We start from the raw sequence: 20,821 nt of genomic DNA on the forward strand, positions 1-20,821 counted from the left end.
ATGTTGCTGCCTGCTTGATCCTGCACCATGACCTCTTTGACTCCCCCTGCCTTGAGACTAATTTTCCCTGCCACCTGTATTGTTTTGATTTGATTGACCTTCTCGAAATTGGCCCCTGCAACCACTTGGGCCTCGACCACGACCTCTACCTCTACCTCTATTGGAGTTAGAATAGAACGCATGTTCAGACCTATTTCTGCCACGAGAAGAAGATGTGTCAAGACCAAGGTTCTTCTCCTCAAGAATAAGCATAGAAATCAAATCTTGGAACATGGGGATGTCGTCTCTTGTATTCATGGAAGACCTGAAATGTACATACTCATCTCCTAGACCATCCAAGCATGCACGGACAATGTCATCGTCTTCCACTGAGACTTTCATAGATCTAAGAGCCTCAATGATACTCTTGATCTTCAAAGCATAATCATTGATGGAGAGGTTGTTCCTCTTAACCCGATTTAGCTCCGACTTTAGTTGAAGCTTCCTGGCCTTGGTGTTCACCTCGAACACTCTGCCTAAGTTTTTCCATGCAATGGCGGGGGTTTCAGCATCTTGTAGATAGCCCATCATGCCATCTGTGATGCTTATAGAAAGCCAATACATCACTTTGCTCTGGCCTTGTTGCCAGTCCCTCAAAGATTTCCTTTGTTCTACTGTAGCATTTGCCTCGGGAATCTCTGGTTCCTTTTCATTGTCTCCTTCTACATAGTCCCAATAACCTTTTCCTTTTAGGAAATTTGTTATTCTGAACTTCCATGCAGGGTAGTTATTTTTCTCAAGCTTCTCAGTGACAATCTGACTGAAACCGTCAGACATCTTGAAGCACTAAGACAAAATAGCTGCAATTTGCAAAAACCTGCAAATCTGCTGAACCTGCTATCGTGGTACCTGTAACGCTTTCTACACTCAACGAGTGTCCACAATCAAGCGTACATACAACCACTGTACTTGTACAGTAAATCTCTGTGTACTGCACTTTGGAGACCTGTTCAGAAACTTGTACGAAAAACCCCTAAAACTTGTACGAAACTTGTACTATCGGTCATGTATTTGCCGGCCACTTCTAGACACCGTCCGACCATGGTATTCCGATGAAAAAGAATATTTGCTCGGATATTGCCTTTTGTTTTTTAGGTGAGTGATTTTTTCTCATGCACAATGGCTTCTCCTCATACTAAGGGGCCTTACAAATGTACGTTTCTAGAATAAAAATTACAAGGGTAAATCAAGCTCCATATCACTTTTTCGAGGATGGTTTATGCACTCTTTCATTGCTTACAAATGCAATTTGTAAGGGGTATGATTGTTAGGCTTTGTTGACAATGCCTCCTCACATTAATATGGAAAATGGTTTATGCCCCCCCCCCCCCCCCCCCCCACCTCTCTCTCTCTCTCTCTCTCTCTCTCTCTCTCTCTCTCTCTCTCTCTCTCTCTCTCTCTCTCTCTCTCTCTCTCTCTCTCTCCACATCCATATAGGATGGCGCGCAGACTCATTCTCTCAAAGTGTTGAGGAAAGTCAAATATATTTTTTGGCTCCATAAAGGCTCTAATGTTATTCTTGTTGAGTGAGCGTCAAATATTTTTGGCTCTTTAAAAGGGATTCTTCCTACTGGCATGGACTAGGAGGGTATCTAATCCTGTGTTTTTTGGTTAGCCACAACTCAATTTGGTCCATCATCAGCAATCAAACTATTAGACTATATTTGTGCTTGCATATTTTTTCTTGCAGATATCGTGAAAAGTATGTATGTGCACGAGCACCTTAAGAGATGCATCATTGCTAGTTGAGTTTACTTGTCACCAATCATCGTGCTTTCTTTTGTATAAGTCATAGTATTAATTTCTCACAAAGTAACAAGAGAACCAGAGAGAGTATCCACACTTGCAAGGCTTTATGATCAAAATAATAGAGAAAAGGAGTGGGACATAGTACTACTGTTGTAAAAAAGGATATTCCTTTGTAGGCTTGCTTTGCATTCAACCGGTTGAAGCTAAGGAAAACCCTTGTCAAGATGTTATTCTAAACCATGAATAGATTTGTGAGTGTAGACACAACAACAACTTTTTGCCATGATTACTGAGAACTGTTTAATTGAATGTTGAAAACCAACCAAGTAAATAGAAGATGGTGCTCGCTAGTGGCAAGGGTTTGTATTAAATTTTGGCATGCTAGCCCTCGTGGCAAAGCAAGCCAAGACGATTGCCAGTCGCACGCAACCGGCGAGCAAGCTTTGAATAAAAAGTCAACACACGGGGTGGACACACTCAGCTCCAACTCACGATCTCATGCTCTAGAGGTGCTGCCCTCACCACTACACTATGTGCGTGTATCTCCGAGTACACAGTCACTTGCTCCTTATAATTTCAAACCCTATAGTGACTCCTCAAATAGCACCGTGATCGGCTGTGCAAGTCATATCCACCTAGTTGGATGATGTTTACCCACTTTCACAAGGTGAAAGCATTCACAGTAGCAAGGTGAAAGCATAGGCACCCATAAGAAATAGGATGAGACGACCACCTTTCCCAACATAGAGGTAAGAGCTGATGATGGAGATGTGGTCGCCATGAAATATTGTATGAAACACGGAGAGGATGAATATAAAGAGATCGCTTAGATATGATCGACATGATGATGGAGATTATGGCCGTCGAGGGAGGAAGTGCCATTGAAGAATAGAAGCGACTGCAAGTAGAAAATAGTAGCACAAGGACTTGATCGAGGAGTAGCAAATAGCAACAGAAGAACACAATGACATAAGTAGTAGAAGAGCTAATGATGGAGAGCATAGGATACATGATCAACATGATGATGGATATGAATCTCCATACAAGATGGTATGAAAGAGGAAGATACCATGATAGAGAAAAGATCGTAGCCAGAGGGATGGTGATCGAAGAGCTCATAGAGACCATTGTTGTTGAACGCAACAGTCGACATGATGGCGAAGTTGAGAATAGATGATGATGCAGATCCAATAGACAGGATTGACATGATGATAGCCACCATTGGCGGAGGTATGAAAGACGTAAGAGACCATGATAGAGAGGATGAATATAGAAGTTGAGAATAGATGATGATGGAGATCGAGTAGACAGGTTTGACATGATGATAGGGATTCCAGCCACCGTTGGCGGAGGTATGAAAGACGTAAGAGACCATGATAGAGAGGATTAATATAGAAGACATCATAGCCTTGAGGGATGGTGGTGATCGAAGGACTCACAAAGAACGTTGCTGCCAAACATGACAATGGATATGGTAAAAATCATAGAAGGGATGATGCTGAAGATTGCAGTAGCCATGATCGACATGATGAGAAAGATCCCAATCAATATGAGAGAAGGTATGAAAGATGAAGAGACCATGATAGAGAGGATGAATGCAAAAAAGATTGTAGTCAGAGGGATGGATGGTGATCAAAGGACTTGTGGAGAGCATGATGATGATGACGAACTCAAAGACCAGAGCATGACTAGGGATCGAGATGATAGGAACCTTAGCTCTTCAGAAGGGCATTACAAAAAGAACTTGAGCTGTTCAATGTTTACCAAGTGAGGTTTTCATGCTCGTGTCATGGATCATGGCTACTTTGTACAACTTGCAGGCTTTCTAATCCAAAGATGGGACATAACATGTAGATGAGGAAGATTGGATTGCTTGAGTGAACGTGGGAGTCGATACAATGGGGAGGTTTGACAGAAATAGGTTGCATGAGCAATGCATGAAAGGCAAGGAATAAAGGTAAAAATAGTAGCTGCTATTGGTTGACAACAAAGACGCAAGAGATCACCATGACATAGAGGATGAATATGGAGGAGATCCTAGCCACAGGGATGGTGGTGATTGAAGGACTCACATAGAACATTGTTGTTGAGGACAACAATCGACATGATGGAAAACTTCATAGAAGAGATGATGATGAAGATCGCAACGTAGACATGATTGACGCGATGATAGAGATCCCAGTCAATAGAGACCAACGCAGTATTAGGAATCGAGATGATAGAAACCTTAGCTCTTCAAAAGAGTATAAATTGCATGAACTTGAGTCCTTCAATGTTTTTTCATGTGCGTGTCATGGATCATGGCTACTTTGTATAGTCTGTAGACTTCCTCATCAAAAGCTAGGACATCACGCATTGTCATAATAACTAATATCTAATTCTCCTAAATGATTTTCTCATGTTAAACTGATCATTTAATATGGGGAAGTACCAGGGGAGAAAAAGCTAGATTATTAGTAAGGCTAGCAGACTGGTCACAGTAGGGGGGCCCACACTAGGGATCGAAAGGGGTACCATCTGCAGAAGAGCAATGTGCAATGTGCAATGAACGGGCTCCAAAGACCTTAGAGTTCAGCCCATTAAGACTTCCAAAAGGTTAAGTTCCAAAATTTCAAAGTGTAAGTCCAATGGTCAAATGTTAATGGAATTGGATGCTTTTTGTGTGTACAAAAATCCAAATAGCTAGAGGACAAGTTAGAGGGCGAGTAGGGAAGATGACAAAGCTTGAGAACTGACTAGACACACACACACACACACACACACACACACACACACTATACACCTAAGCTTACCCTTTCCACAAAGTAAAGAGGACACATGTCAAGCATGCAAAGAAACCCCCAATTCTTGCTTGAATCCTATTGGATGGGCACAGAGGTGGACCAATGAGAAGTTAGCTAGTGTAAACTAAAATTTTATTTTTATAAATGCTAAAAAAAATAACCAATAATAAATAGTCTCCCTAAAAGACTATTGGACAGTCAAAAGGTCCAATGATAATTAAGCAGTTCTTAAAATTGCTTAATTCCTATTGGCCAAAGGACTAAAAGGTCCAATAGCAAAGAAGATAATTAAATTAATTATTTGGCATTTACAAAATGGAAAAAAGGATGGACACTTGTCACAAGGCTCTTGACTGGGTCTGTCAAAGGCTATTGGCCAAATTATTTACGGGCCAATAGGAAGCCAGCAAGAGTAAAACTCATACTCAAATACTATTGGCTAGGCTTTTCAAGGGCCAATAGGAATGCATCATGAGTAATTGGCAAGGGGGGTCAACGAAGAGGAGAGAGGGGGTTGTTTTGAAGGGCATTATTCCACACACACTCACACAACTCATGTGTAGAGCAAGAAAATCATCTCCTTCTCCAAGCTTTAATGGAAAGCTCATCTTCTTCTCCAAGTTTGAGAATGGAGGCCTACACCAACAACTCTTGGATATGGAATGCAAATCCAACCAAGAGCTAAGCTTCAATGCCATGCTTCTCTCCTCTATTATCTAATTACTAAGCTAAGCTAAGCTAGAAGAGTAATTAAGTGAGGAAATACTTCTTTCTCGTAAGAATATTCCTTCTTCCTCTAGATCTACTCTCATACCCCGCTAGCTCTCACCATCTTCGAAGGTGTGTGAGGTCTTGAGTCTGAGACCAACGAGTAATTGATGTTATGTGTTATCACGTGTAAGTTTGGTGCATGAAGCTTCCATCTTCATAGCACCGACGAGTTTTTACCAAGGAACACAAAGAATTGTATTGTACAAAGTCTCTCTTAATGGGAGAAGTTATAATACAAATGCCTAATTGAGGGGGGACCGGTCCATGTAAATCCGGTCCTCAATAGTTGTCAATTGTTCTATTTCTCTCCCTCTTTCAAGTATTGTTATGCCAAACTAATTAGGTGTTATGCTAATGTTGTTATCTCCAACCAAGCACTCTTGTATGCTCATTAGGAATTTGCTCTTAATGAAATGCTCACTATGTTAAGTTATTTTCCGCTATTTACAAGGTTTATAGACCAGTAATTGTTACACGCATAGGTGGGGAAGATTGGATTGCTTAAGTGAACATAGTAGTAGACACGATGGCGAGGGTCGATAGAAACAAGTGGCACAGACAATACATGAAAGGCAAGGAATGAAGTTTAAGGTAGTAGCTGTTATTGGTTGGCAGCAAAGACGTAAGAGATCACCATGAAAGAGATCATAGCCAGAGGGATGGTGGTTATTGAAGGACTCATAGAGAACATCACTGCCAAACACAACAATCGACACGATGGAAAAAGTCATAGAAGGGGTGATGATGAAGGTCACAGTGGACATGATCGATCTGATGACATAAATTTCGATCAACATGAGAGAAGGTATAAAGATGAAGAGACCATGATAGGGAGGATGAATTTTGAAGAGTTCGTAGCCAGAGGGATGGATGATGATTGAAGGACTCACAAAGAGTACGATGACGATGACGATGACGAATGCACACATCGGAGCAAGACCATGGATCGAGATGATTTAGCTCTTAAGAAGGGCATTAACCACATGAACTTGAGTTGTTCAATGTTTACCGAGGTGGGGTTTCATTCACGTGTCATGGATCATGGCTATTCTGTATAGCTCGCAAACTTTCGAATAGAAAGCTAGGAGGTCTCACATAGGAGGGGAAGATTGGATTGCTTGAGTAAACATTGTAGTTGACACGATGGAGAGGGTAGACAAAAAGAAGTGGCATGGGCAGTACATAAAAGGCAAGGAATAAGTTATACTGTAAATGTTAAAAATAAAAGTGGCCTTCTAACATTGGAGGAGAAGCATGTTGTGACCCTTCAACATTGGAGGAGAACATAAGCATACAAAGGAAGAGCACGTTCCCTACGATTTATAATATTTGAGTGAGGACAATGCCACCTCCCCACCATACTTACGTATGGTTCTTTCTTTCTGTTTGGGGGGCACAAGCATATGAGTACGTCATGCATTTTTCATGATCCTTTGAAAATCATGTGTCCACATTTTTTGTACTTTCGACATGTGCTATCTCCCTATTTCTCAAATCTTGAGAGGTTTGAATGTTTTAACAAATGATTGCGATCAACGTACATTGCAAAATTGAGCTATACTACTACCCTTTCATTGCAATGTAGCATACTCACTGATGATTCACAAGTGGACCCTTTGTGCATGATTGTCTATGAATTGAAGTATATCGTTCCCTATGAAGTAATCATGGCACACTAGTTTAAACACATACGTGACCTTTGAGTGGTGAACTAGCTCATGTCCACTTCAACAAACACTTTAATCAAGTCCACGTCTTTCTGTTGACGAGCCCACATCCGGCTAGGGCTCATGGCACGAGAAATGTCTCAAGACAGAGTTTTCATAGATCCTTTACGGTAGATGCCCCAAAAGGTGGCCGGACCCAGTTGTGTGTTGGTTTTCCCCCAAGAAAATGTACTAATATTGGACCAAAACAAAGATACTTTTACGTCAAAATTGTGTAGCTTGAAGGTTACATGCCTTGCACAGGTTGGCCGTGGAGGGGGTTCAAGGGAGGCCAGACATTCGCCTCTTTATAACCCCAAGTGAGGCTTGCTACTCGCCCTCAATTCTTTTACACAGGAATGCATTGTCGCATGCAATGCGCTCGCTATAGACCATCATCGGCGACAAGATCTTTGCTGCGGCAATGTTGTCGTACATGCTTTCAAATGCGCCCTCTCCCGCTCGAAATAGTAAAATAGAGCCCATGTGACGGTTGTTCCAACCTCATCATCTGGATTATGGTTGACTATTTGGGCCGCGGACAAATCAAAGTCAAAAGCGCCTTGTTCCTTCCTCGCTGCAGTCAAGTTGACTCACGATCTCTCATCTCTCTTGGGATAGTTTCCCACGACGTTAAAATTCTCTTCTTCTTCTTCTCTCTCTCTCTCTCTCTCTGTCTCTCTGCGCGCACTCATTATTTCACCATCCCTCACAGGCTCACATACTTGAAGCCTAGTAGCAGGTATCCCTTTGGGCTCTCGGTTTCTCTCTTATTCTTCTTCTTCTCTCTCTCCCCCCTCCACACCCACCCACAGTCTTCAGCTATCACGACCTCGATCACTAGAATTGTCGCTCTAATTAATACTGGGTAAGATCTCTTCTTAAATTCATCTCTGTTTCTGTAGAGTGAGCTTATTGTATGCGGTTAGTCTCGGGCGACAAATGGCAACAACCGCAAATGTAGCAACTCATGTGCCCACAAATGTGAGCATCCTCATCAAGCTCTTCAGCTATGCCGACAGAATTGATTATGGGCTCATGGCATTGGGCACTCTGAGTAGCATTGTCAATGGCCTCTGCCTGCCCTTCTTTTATTACGTCTTTGCACAGATTTTGCACAGCTTTGGAGAAAGCCCCGACAATCCTCGGAAGACAGCAGATGATGTAGCCAAGGTACACATGCACATGTGCACACACTTGGGCGTACACCCACACCCACACCCACACATGCTTGGCTGAATTAAGTTTCTTCCCTTTGTTTCTGTCAAACCAGTATGCTTTGGATCTGCTCTACATCGGCCTCGTCTCCTTGGTGTGCGCTTCAGCAGGTTAGCTTTTAGTTCCAAACTCTCCTGCTACATTTTACTGTTCTCTACACACACACACACACACACTTACTTTTTTTTTTTTTGGGTAAATCTTATTTGAAAAACTTTCAGGTGGGAAACCTCAAAGCGAGGAAAACCCACAAAAAGAAAGGGATACAAAAAGCGGAGCACTATGAGGCTCCAAAGGCTAGAAACAATCAAAGTAAATCCTGTAGGTATCAAGAGTAAAGTCTCCAGCGTCATAAGCGAAATGCAACACACACACACACACACACACACACTCACACTTGTAATGCCAGATTGAATTACAAATGGGAAATCTCAAAGCGAAGAAAATCCATAGAAAGTATTACAAACTGTAACTCGAAAACAATCAAAATAGAGCTGGTAATGGCTAACAGGTAGCTCGTCCAAGTCATAGGCAACTTGAAGAGACTGTCTAAGAGATATCTTGAAGAAAGAAACATATTCCACTTGAATCTGGTGAAACATGAGGGAATTTCGTGCTCTCCACACTGTCCATAATACCCAGAATTTAATCCAGTCGAAAAAGTATGCATATGATTGAAGGAAAGGTGGAAGCACTCCAAAGATCTAGAAAAATTTACCGAATTGTAAGCCAAGAAAGCACGAACGAAGGGCTGAAGAGATGCTATCCTTTCGCGTACAAGGATAAGCACAGTAGAGGTGAAATATTCTCAATGCCTGCACCACAGCGAACGCATCGCGAAAAGGCCAATCTCCTAGAGCGCAATAATTTGCTAGTGGGGAGGACCCCAACAATACATCTCCACAGAAACAGTCGCTCCTTGAGAGGTAGCTTAGCATGCCACACTTTCATAACTTTACTCCACCACCAAGTAACATTCTTATTTATATTCCATACCTTGTTATAGATGACTGCAAATGGTAGTACACTTTCTTTGCAGATATCGAACCAGTCGAAGAACCAACATAGAGCCAATCGCAAATTCGATTATCCTCAACTAGCGGCGGGATGGGAGATATAGAATCAACCAACTCCTTAATGATGTCCCACATGTGCCTGTAGTGTGACCCAAGTTTAAAGGTAAGAGAAGCATGTCTGAACGAGAGCACCCGTCCTTTAGCGTCTATCACATCGGTTATCCTATCAATACCTTTGTAGGAGAGAAAGTAAGCCTATCTAGGAGAGCGTTGAACAAGAGTCTGAGCAAAAACTCTACTCCAATGCAAACTCTCCAATCGAAGTGAATTTCCACAGGCGTCATCTCTACCATTCCACAACAATTCCCTCGTGACCAACTTCCAATCTGCCACTAGACTGGAAGCAAAGGGACATTCCGGAATTGTAGCTTCAACTTTACCAAAAACCACATCCCAATACGACGGTTGCCAATGGCCAAATACTCGCGTGGAAATTGCATGAGAGCACAAAAACGCAAGCATCTGCATCCAAGGCTGTTTTTTCTCAACCGGCACCAACAACAAAGTAGCCTTCCTTGCCGTAACATGAGAACACAAATGAAGGATATTCAGACCACCACAACATTTTGGAGTACAGAGCTTATCCATCGCAAGCAGTCGCAAGCCTTTTTTGTGAGAGAAAGTGGACCAGAAGTGCTCCAGAATCCGAGACATGAAATCCCAAAGACGATGAGGTGACCAATGCAACAATGACAAGAAAAATTGCATGTATGCCACCGAATAGACTGCACGATTCTGAGTCTCACATGGAGCGGCCATGTAGACAATTTCCAATAATGCAATTTAGACCTCAGTTTATTCTCAACCCATTGCAACAACTTCGCATTGTTAACCGACCAAGCCAACGGATAACCAAGATGCCTCACAATTTGATCAGGCTTTACAATCTCCCCTGGCCATAACATAGCATGCCAATCCATTTGATGCAACGACAACAATTTCGATTTTCGGAAATTCACTTGCAAGCCTGCGGCCAACCTATAAATATGTAGTGCTTCCATAACACAACGAACATCCTCAGGTTGATTTCTAGGCCAGAACATGGAATCATCTGCATACGCTTCACCACAAAATGATCATGAGCTGGCAGTTGCAATCCATGTAGCCGACCAGATGCGGTTAAGGAGTCCAGATACAACAACAGAGGATGTGTAGCAATAGCATACAACATGGCACTCAAAGGGCATCCTTGCCTGACCGATCGACCAAGATCCCATAACCGTCAAGAATTCCGGTAGATTGATTGTTTTCATAAAGAAAATAAACCACCCGACGCATCCTGGGCCCAAAGAACAGAGCCGTCATGATCTGAGCAATGAAATCCCAATGAACAGTGTCAAATGCTTTCTCTATATCAATCTGCATGATAAGCACATCTTGTCCAGTATATTTTGCATACTCAATTCCAATAAAAGCGTTAGCAATATTATCCATAATTTGCCTGCGAGGATAAATCCATACTGAGCCGGATGTATGCTCTATGTTACTAGGCTCAGGCGGTGGTGGTAACTTTGTCACTCTTGACGACCAACCAAATATGTACTTCTCATGAAGGATTTCTGCCAATATACCCTAAAGAGAATCCTCAGCATCATCAAAACCATCCTCTTGACTTGTATGATCTGGAGAGTATACTAGCTGCTGTGTAGAGGAAGCTGGCGTAGGAATAGCCACTGTCCAAGGTGTAGCAGGTGGAGACACTCAAAGATATAAAAGAGAAGAAGGCATGGGAATGGTCCCTAAAGATGCCCCCTCTGAAGTAGCAATGAAGGTCTTGTCGAATGCCACATCACGACTCACTGCAATAGCGGGGCAATAGCCCAGATCTGGATCATGAAACTGGAAACTGTTGGACCCCAGAAAATAGCCAACAAAAATAATCCTTGTCGACTTAGGATACCTTCGTCCGTTCTCCTTTGGAACATGTACAAAGGGACCCCAACACGTTGAAGTGTGCCACTGATGGCTTGTGCCTGAAGTAAACCCAAAAAGGTGTCATATCCTCCAAAGCAGCAGTAGGTAATCTATTCTGGATATAGACTGCTGTACATCAAGCCTCTGCCCAACAAGCTTGGGGAAGGGAAGCATGCTCAAGCATTGCTTGAGCCATTTCTACGATCGACTGGTTCTTCCCCTTAACAACTCTTTTTTGCGATGAAATCTGGGGAGTAGTCCACCGGCATTAAAACGTTCTCTGTCTTGCATCACCGAGCAAACTTCTTGGAGGTGAATTCACCCCCTCTGTCTGTGTGAATTGAAAGCCTTGAGATCCTTCTCTTTCTTGACTGTAGCCCTACAATCTTGAAGGTAGTTAAAAGCCTCCAACTTGAGTTTCAGGAAGCAAATTGAAGTGTGCATGTTAAAATCATTCAGAAGCACAAGGATAGGGATCCATTAGAGGATGGGACCAACATAGGTTCGCACAAGTCCGTATGAACGAGTGCAAGGGGGTTCGAGCCCCATTCGGGGCCTACTTTGGAGTGGCCTCTTTGTGTTGCTTACCTATTTGACAAGCATTGCAAACGCTATATTTGTTGGGTAATCCCTCCATGAGACTTTCTAGCTACCTTTTGCACCTGTACGTAGTGGAAGTGTCCAAATTTCGCTTGTCACAATGAAGAAGAACCTGCTCCATGAGAAAGAAGAGCAGTGAGCTTGAAGAGAGAACCTTCTCATTAACCAGCTTGCACCTGACACAAAAACCTCATGAGAATCACTCAAAGTGATAGACTGTTCATGAGTAGGTCCGAGAGAGCTAAACCACTCCCTCATAGGAGTCATGTGTGCCGTTGCATGTTATCCACAATCCAAGCTCCTGAGTGAGACGAAGTGAATGCCTTCTTAGTAGCTGCAAGCAATGACCCTAAAACACTTGAGGAAGCCATGTGAAAGCACATATTCACGATGATCCAGATGAAAAGAAATCACATCATAATCACGTGCCTGCTAATACACATGGTAATACACGCACACAGTACGGGCACAATAAAAGAAAATTTATAGTAGCCAATTCTGAAGCATCTAAAAAACCCAAGGGGTCCAGAGGTCCTCTCTCTCCTGAGGACTTTGATAACTGTTGTCGATTGCTTCTCCACAATTCAAGCTCCTGAGGGATACGAAGTGAGAGCCTTCTTTGTAGTTGCTAGCAATGAGACACCCTCTGTGGCCTTCGTAACTTTTGTAGAAGCCGATTGCTTCTCCTTGCCTTCCTCTTCCCTCTTCTTCTTCCAACAATCATGTGCCCCTTCTTTTTGCAACAGTAGCATTGGGTCTCGGGGGGTCCACTATTAAGAACCCCCTTAAATAACATGCGTTCGTAGGGTACTTAAACCCCTCTGTTAAAATGTTGACATGAATATATTGACCCCTCTTTTTTGATGCATTAACGGGGTTTTTTCAAAAATAAAAAAAATAAAAAAAATAAATAAGAAGAAACTCCTCTTGTTAATGTATCTTTGTTAAATTGCTTAAGTTTTCAAAAATAGAAAATCCCTCTTGCTAAAGTCATGTGGTATATTAACATGATTTTACAGTGGAACCCCCGTGCATTGGATGCCCTTGTTCTTCATTTTTATCTTCTTTGATGTCACCCAAATCTTGCTTCTTCTTGCCTTCACCATCATCGCCCTTCGCAACAAGGGCTCCCCCCCCCCCCCGATACTCAAAGTGCCCCTCAATCTGCTTGAGCTAGGGAACAATCTCCTCCGATGTTGGTAAAGCCATATCGCTCGAGGTGAGCATACTCTGAAAGAATGGGTCAAACCGCTCAAGAAGCTTGAAGAGTATAAGTCCTGCAATGCGCTACGTAGATATATCTCTACCAGCCACAATAAGATCATCCCAAATATCCTATGTCTTTTGAATCAATCGCTTGTTGGAGCAAGGTTGTCGTAATGCACAGTCACAAAGGAAAGCAAGCCCAAAGCTTTGTGGAAAGCTTCAAACCTCTCACGAGGCAATGCCTTTATGAACAGATCCGCAAGGTTTTCCTGCGTCAGCACATGAGCCAAGCTGATTTCTCCAGCTGAGAGTCTCTCCCTAACATAGTGATAATGCATTCAATGTACTTTGTGTGAGCATGAAAGATTGGGTTTCTTGCAACTGCCAATGTGCTTTGGTTGTCAGTGTAGATAAGAGTGCCAAATCAGCTATAAGGCGTCTGTGCCACACACACTCAACCGTAGTTGTAAAAGCTGCCCTATACTTAGCCTCACAACTAGAGGCTGCCACAATAGATAGCTTCTTGCTCAACCATGATATGCATGAACTGTCGAGCATGAAACAAAAACCACTCGTGGACGCTCCTTTGTCATAGCAACCAACTCAATCTGAGTTAGAAAAAGCATGTAAATTTGGTGGCACTGATCTTTCCTTGGGATAAAACAACCCAAGATGTAGAGTGCCACTCAAGTAGCGAAAGATCCTCTTAATTGTCCATCAATCCTCAGACCTTGGGCTATGTTTAGATCTGCTCACTTGTAAGACTGCAAACTAAATATCTAGCCTTGCAATGCATACATAAATGAGGCAACCTACAAATGTCTGGTAGAGGGCAACGATCTCCACCATCATGTAGACTTAACTTCATATGTGTCTCCATAGAAGTGGCAATTGGCTAGCAATCATCAAGTCCAAATCTGCTTAGCAAAGTTTGCAAATACTTTGTTTGACATAATGTAATACCCTCATCACATTGCTTATACTGAATGCCCAAATACTGATGCGAAAGCCCCAGATCTGAAGTCTCAAATGTGGCATTCAAATCGCCCTTGAATTCAACAATATGTATCTCATTCCGATCAGTGAGCAGTAAATCATTCGTATACACAATAATGGTAAGATATACATCATCCGCACGTTTTACATACAAAGTGCTCTCAAATGGACTATTTCGAAAGCCACGTGTAGTCAAATGATTATCCATTTTCTCATGTACCAAGCACGAGAATATTGCTTTGAACCATACAATGCTTTACCACAAATGCACACTTTCTTTTTTCCAACCTGTCTTGACAAAACCATGAGGCTGCATTACATACACTTCTTCATCCAAGTCACCATTCAAGAAAGAGGTTTTAATGTCTGACTGATATATATCCCATCCAAAATAAGCTGCCAATGGACAAATGAAATGAACAATAGTCATATGATAAGTGGAAGAAAATGTTCCTTCATAGTCAATGCCATCTTGTTGAGCATAGCCTTTTGCAACAAGCCTGTCCTTGTAGTGATCAATACTACCATCATCTGGCTTACGTTTCAGCTTATAAACCCACTTTGTACCAATGGCCTTCTTGCCAAGAGACAAGTCGCATAAAGACCAAGTATTGTTTTTCACAAGTGCATCATATTCATCTTGCATAGCAGCCATAAAATTCTCAGAATTTTGTGCTTCATCAAACGTAAGAGGTTCCTCCTTGTCACACATACTTGACACAACCAAAGCATAACAGTTTGATGCACAAGGAGTATGATGAGAACCTGAACGAGTACGATTAGACAAAGGTGCATCCAATTTATATTCACTCGAAGCATACCTCTAGCTTCCTCATTTTCAGCCTTGTCCTTATCAAGTGCATCATTTACATCTGCATCAGAGATCGTTTAATTTGTGACATCACTTGAAACTTGTGTAGGGTGAATATTTACCTCATTTGGACTTATATTTGTATTTCCACCATGGGAAAGTGGCAACACGGTATCAAAAATGTTATGTGAGCTTACACGTGTCTTGTTAGTACATGACAACAAGGATTGAACTCCATCTTCTATAAAAGCAACATTTCAAGATGTGAAGTTATGTTTTGACTGTGGATGATATAACTTGTAACCCTTGCTCTGAGCAAGGTAACCAACAAATATGCAGTTGATAGCCTTATCATCCAATTTCGTGCGGCATTGTTGTGGCACCCGAGCATAAGCCAAGCAACCAAAGACACACAAGTAACCAATAGATGGCTTCTTATCATGCCATGCCTTGTATAGAGCCATAGACTACAAAGCTTTGGTGGGACACATGTTAAGTATGTAGGTAGCACATATGACAGTCTCTAGCCAGAAAGCATGCAATAAAGGTTGGCTTTTGACTATACATCGTGCCATCTCCGTTAAGTGATTTGTTTTTCCTCCTAGCAACACCATTTTGTTGGGGTGTATAAGCCTTAAGGCACTGTACATTAGTGTTTTATCCCATGACCAGCCAGAAATGCATCAAATTCTTTTGACATATACCCCCCCCCCCCCCCGCCCCCCCCCCCAAATCAAAACAGAGGGTACTCACGGTACAACTAGATACATTAATCAACAGAGAAAACGTTTTGAAGCACATTAACACTTCGGACTTAGCCTTTGTATGCTCTGAGTAATCATCAATAAAAGTCACGAAGTAGAAATTAATACTAAAAGGAGGAGTGTGCATCGGGCCTCAAACGTCACTATGGAAAAGCTGCAACTTGCGCGAGTAGCTTGCACTAAACCACCTTTTGTGAACTTGGAACGTTGTATTGTCCCGAAAATACAGTCTTCACAAACATGCTGAGATGGTGCCTTCAAAGGGGGCGATGAGGCAACCATATCAGATTTTTGCAAACGCATCAATTGACAAAGTGTATGCCATAGTTTAGCATCTGCAACAACGCTTTAAAATCTGTAACTGCATTTGCAAAGTTTTCCACACACTTGTCATAAGAATTGAGTATACACTTTTCATTAGAATTAAATTCATATAGCCCATGAGACAACGTATTTGATGCCACAATAGTCTCGCGTGAAGTAGGATCGCAAACAATACATCAATCATCTAGAAACTTTATAACACGACCAAGTCTTGTGAGTGTAAATACAAACAATAGATTCTTCTTGATCTCAGACACAAAAAGTACATTAGAAAGTGTGGAGGAACTACCATTAACCGTAGTGAGTACAATCTTTCCAACTTCGTACTGGATAAATCATAAGTGGCATTGTTGGCATAAGTGACAGTATTTCCATTGGGGACATCATTAAGAGAAGTGAACGAGTCATGATGAGATGTGATGTGCTTTGTAGCACCACTGTCAAAATATCACATATGAATCTGCAGTCCCAATCACGTATGCATAATGGACAGAAGGGTTATATTGACATTGTGCACTAAAAGCCCATTCTGCAGCTTCATTTTCTTCCTTATGTGCCTCTCTAGCCTTTAGCTTATGATATTGCTTTATCAGACTATGAGCAGCAGTTCCTTCTTTCCTCTTTCAACAGATTTGCCAAATGCATTGCTATTATGGGAGGCATTTGTCATAGATGCTTTGCGACCTGAAGGAGGAACATTGGAAGTAGGAGCATTGTTAATGCTACCTCTTCTTTGTTTACTAACAAAAGCTTGATCAATACCATGTTGTTTGTCATCTTTTTTCTTGACATAGCCTGTTGTAACAACAAAGTGATCAATCCATCAAACTTAATAGCATTATCATTGCCTTGTGCAACAAGCCTCAAGGTAGAAGCATAAGTCTGATATGTATCTGCTGGTAATGCATCCAAGATAGTCTACACAAGTGAACAGTCGAGAATTACTTCACATGTAGCAATAAGTTGCTCATTGCTATCTTTGATCCCAACAAGAAAAATGTCCATTTCGTCTTCCTCATGCATGGTCTTTGATTCTAGCTGTTTGCGTAGATATGGTATTTTTGTCTCAGTGCGACTTGCATACAAACCACCTAGAATGTCTCAAGTCCATTTTGCTCTTTTGGATGAACAAACGTGAGGAGTAATGGTGCACTTAATAGACAACGCAATTAATGTATGCATCTGCGTATCTCTACGATCCTAGCGAGCTTGTTCAACTGTAGGTAAAACAATACTAGTAGTAGGAGCATAACTTTTAGAACCTGCAACATCCTCCACCACACCTGGATCCACAGAATATGAGTATACATAAAACCTTTAACAATGTTCCATACACCCTTGGAAACAAGTACATGCTACATCATTTAGGCCCATAATGGATAGTTGTCTCCATCCATTTTGTCATCAGCAGACAATAGCTTGAAAACATTATTACTCTCAACCATAATGAAAGCCTCAACTTGATGTAGAAAATGCCCAAACTGAGTAGAAACTGAAGGGAAATTGAACTACGAAATAGATCTGTTATGCCAAAAATTGTGGTGTATGATAACTTGCATAAAAGGATGAAATTGCATACGCAATACCTATTGGAGTGGAAATGGAGATCAAAACGTGGCTGAATCAAAATTATGAGCACACCTAGCTCTACGAGATTTCTCAGGGTATTTATCGACTTGTTGACACTTGTCAAAGCTCACCAAAATCGGAGAAAATGAGCAAGGGGGTGCTGGCAATGCTGAAAACTATGAGGCGACTATGCATGGGAGGACGCAATCTGCTTTGATACCAATTGTTGGAGTTGGAATGCACACTCAGCTTTAGAGGGAGAAGAAGCCCAAGGCACACAACGTAGAATATATTACAAGATAAAATAGCCCTAGAGTGATGCAAAGCATGGGAAAAAATCCTCTAGTGAGGAAAAAAAGTGTCTTGGTGGTCCTAAGTTCACACATATCACTACCATACTGTTAGAGTTTAGATTCCAGTCCGATGGTAGCTCCGGCATCTCCCAGGAGCAGATTAGGGAGTGGGGGCTGTTTTGTGGCTATGCCCGGCCAGTGTGAGGTTGTTCACTCATGTCGGTCATGTCTAGCCATGTTTAGCTCGGGTTTTGGCTTTGTTCCATGGTCACATAGGCTCCTGAAGGCTTGGAATATTTTATCCTAGGCTCCATATTTTTCCCCATGTATCTTGTAGCCTTTCCCCATTTTCCCCTCCTTTTTCAAGGTCGTGGAGCCGTAGGGTTGGGTCGGGCAAATTTGGCTGGTGCCTATATATAGGGACCAAAGGGTCACTTCTTTTCTCATGCATGCAGTGCCCAGAGGGGGGCGCCCTCCCTTGGGTGCCCCAGAGGGGTTTTGGTGCAGATCAGCCTGGCGTTTCTCCTCCAGATCAGCCTAGCGTTTTGGTGCAGATCAGCCTAGCGTTTTGGCATAGATCAGCCGCGTTTTCTTGCACGGCAGTTCAGCCCTAGCGTTTTCCTTGGGTAGCAGATGCAGTGGGCAGTAGGCACCCTTCCCAACATTTTCTGTTCCCTCTTTCCCTCGTGTGTTGCATGCAGCAGGGCAACATCCCTAGCGTTTTCTGCCAGGCAGCAGTCCAACGTTTTTGGCATGAGGCAGGGGCAGCATGCGCTCGTGGGCAGCAGGTCCTTTCCTTGCGTTTCTCCTTCCCAAGGCAGATGCATGGAGGTGCTATGATCTGGCAGATGCAGAGCACCTCCATCATGGTGCAGGCATATGAGAGGAGCAGATCCATGTTCGTCATGGGGCAGCCACACCATAGGGCTTCAGATCAGCCTTCTTGCCAGGAGGAGATCACGCCAGAGCCTCGGTTCCACAGGAGGCTAGGGCAGCCCATGATGAGACCGTGACAGTGGTCTCGTGTGCAGGAGCAGTTGGCAGTGTCAGTAGCAGTCGCAGTTGTGTGTGTCCTCGGGCCTATCTATTGGCATGTCAGTTCTATGCCGGACCATCCTTGGTCACTTGTATGAGCAGATTGTTATCAGCATCATGGAGAGCCTTTCCCAGATCTCTCTCTCTCTCTCTCTCTCTCTCTCTCTCTCTCTCTCTTTCATTCTCAGATGTCCTGTCTCATTCTACCTATGTGATCTCTCTTCTCCACATGTGTGCCTTGTTCATGTGTTTGGCATTGCAGGTGTTCTAGATCGGAGTTGAGGTACCCACCGGATCACGAGCTAGGTCTTGTCCTCATTGCATCTTCCGCTGCCACCTTTGACATGGTATCAGAGCTCTATGGTGTTACGACCACCTGAGTGCTCGGATATGGCTGATCCGGTGCGGTTTGGACATGATTGAGAGAGAAGAAGCTTGCTGTTTTTTCTGGTTTTCTCCAAGTTTGAGGCAGCTTTGGGTATGTGGAGGCCTTGGATCTTCGTCTACGACTTCCCCACCTTCACCCTTGATTACCCCGACCTCGCTTCTATGAGGGAACACGATGGAGACTCGAGGATGTGTAGCAGTGCTAGATTGCTTTAGTTATCCCAGATGGAGTCATGTTACCGTGCTTTCCCGCAAGGAGAGCAAGCATGCGGTTGTTAGATCCAAAGGGGGAGCTACTCATTTCTGGCTTCTTCTTCAGAGAGAAGTGTTTGGACAGTAGTAGGATCTTCTTCATCCCTTTTGGAGGAGCTTTCTATGGTTGTGTTTTCTTCGAGAAGATGGATTGGCAGATTTTCTTTGCCTGTTGCAAATGCACATCTTTCTTGTAATTGTCGATGGAGCTTCGTATCCTTTGGGTAGCAGGTTGATGATTCAATTGCACTTTTGTTCCAGATTGTGAATTATGGATGACAGAGGGGGATTTCTTCCCGATTTGAAGTAGAGGATGTTCCATGATTTTTCATTTTCCATCTATGGATGGAAGTTCCAGTTCCGGCTTCAGTAGACTCTTGTTTATCCGGTATGCAGCAGTTCAGGTACATGTTCTAGTGCATGTGTTGGAGTTGGCTTTGATAGGCAGAGGGGGATACTTCTACCTCCAGAACCATTTCTTGTTTGATCATTTGACTTCCTTGGATGAGGTTTAGCGGTGGAGCATGTGGTGCTAGACCCTTGGCCAACAATGAAAACAGTATGAGGAGGTTATGTTGGAGTATGGACACTTCCTTTCTCCATGTTTTCTCCTTTCCCCAGTAGTAGTGTGGCCCTACAGAGTTGGTCACTTCCTTGCTCTCTTGTGAGCTTGTCAGTATCAATTGTGGGACAATTTACGATCCTTGATATAGTCTACACCAGTTTTGGACAGGTTTACAACCCTCGATGGGTAGTTTTTCTTGATGATTTCGACAACAGATTTGTCGAGATCCTTTGGATGACAGGTTTGCACGTAGTGTCGGCAGTTAGTGGGGACATCTAGTTCCTACTCCCGCAGTCAGTAACATTTGGATGCCTCTTCCAATACATCTCTTTGGAGGTCTCCAACCTTGGGGGACAGCCTTTCTTCAGGTGTGCAGATTTGGTCACGGCTGGCTAGTATAGCAAGTTTTTCCCTTACAGTGTTTTGCTCAGTTTTTTGGCATGTTACAAATCAGCCCCAGCGTTCTTCATGGGCTAGTTCCTTGAGCCGGTTCCTTTTACTCTCTTCTGAGTATTGGAGTTATGTTGTGTATTGGATATTGATTGCACAGATTAGTTGTGGGTATGCTCTTTCCAGCACATGTACAAAGGACAGTTTTCTGATGAAGATTTTAAGGAAGCAAATTACAACAATGGCAGTATATGTGCTATTCCGAGTCTATATGTAGTTTGGCATAATGTATTGGATCGTACCGACCGGTTTGATCTTGGCAGATGCAGAGATATGGTGGACATTTGGTTTGATCTCAGGGAGTTTTCTTAGT

At 42.8% G+C, this 20,821-nt stretch overlaps 1 protein-coding gene across 1 annotated transcript in view; it reads left to right on the plus strand.

The window, feature by feature from the left end:
* Positions 1 to 7,664: 7,664 nt before the first annotated feature.
* Positions 7,665 to 20,821, plus strand: part of LOC147452292 (ABC transporter B family member 19-like) — a 57,996-nt gene continuing 44,839 nt past the window's right edge. The window contains exons 1-3 of the mRNA XM_086518052.1: positions 7,665 to 7,790; positions 7,954 to 8,221; positions 8,322 to 8,376. Coding sequence (XP_086374178.1) covers positions 7,991 to 8,221; positions 8,322 to 8,376 — 286 coding nt within the window. The 5' untranslated portion in view covers positions 7,665 to 7,790; positions 7,954 to 7,990. The remainder of the gene's footprint in view (positions 7,791 to 7,953; positions 8,222 to 8,321; positions 8,377 to 20,821) is intronic.

This window comes from Adiantum capillus-veneris, chromosome 8 (genome assembly GCF_014529385.1).
Source record: "Adiantum capillus-veneris isolate H3 chromosome 8, ASM1452938v2, whole genome shotgun sequence".
NCBI classification, from domain to species: domain Eukaryota; kingdom Viridiplantae; phylum Streptophyta; class Polypodiopsida; order Polypodiales; family Pteridaceae; genus Adiantum; species Adiantum capillus-veneris.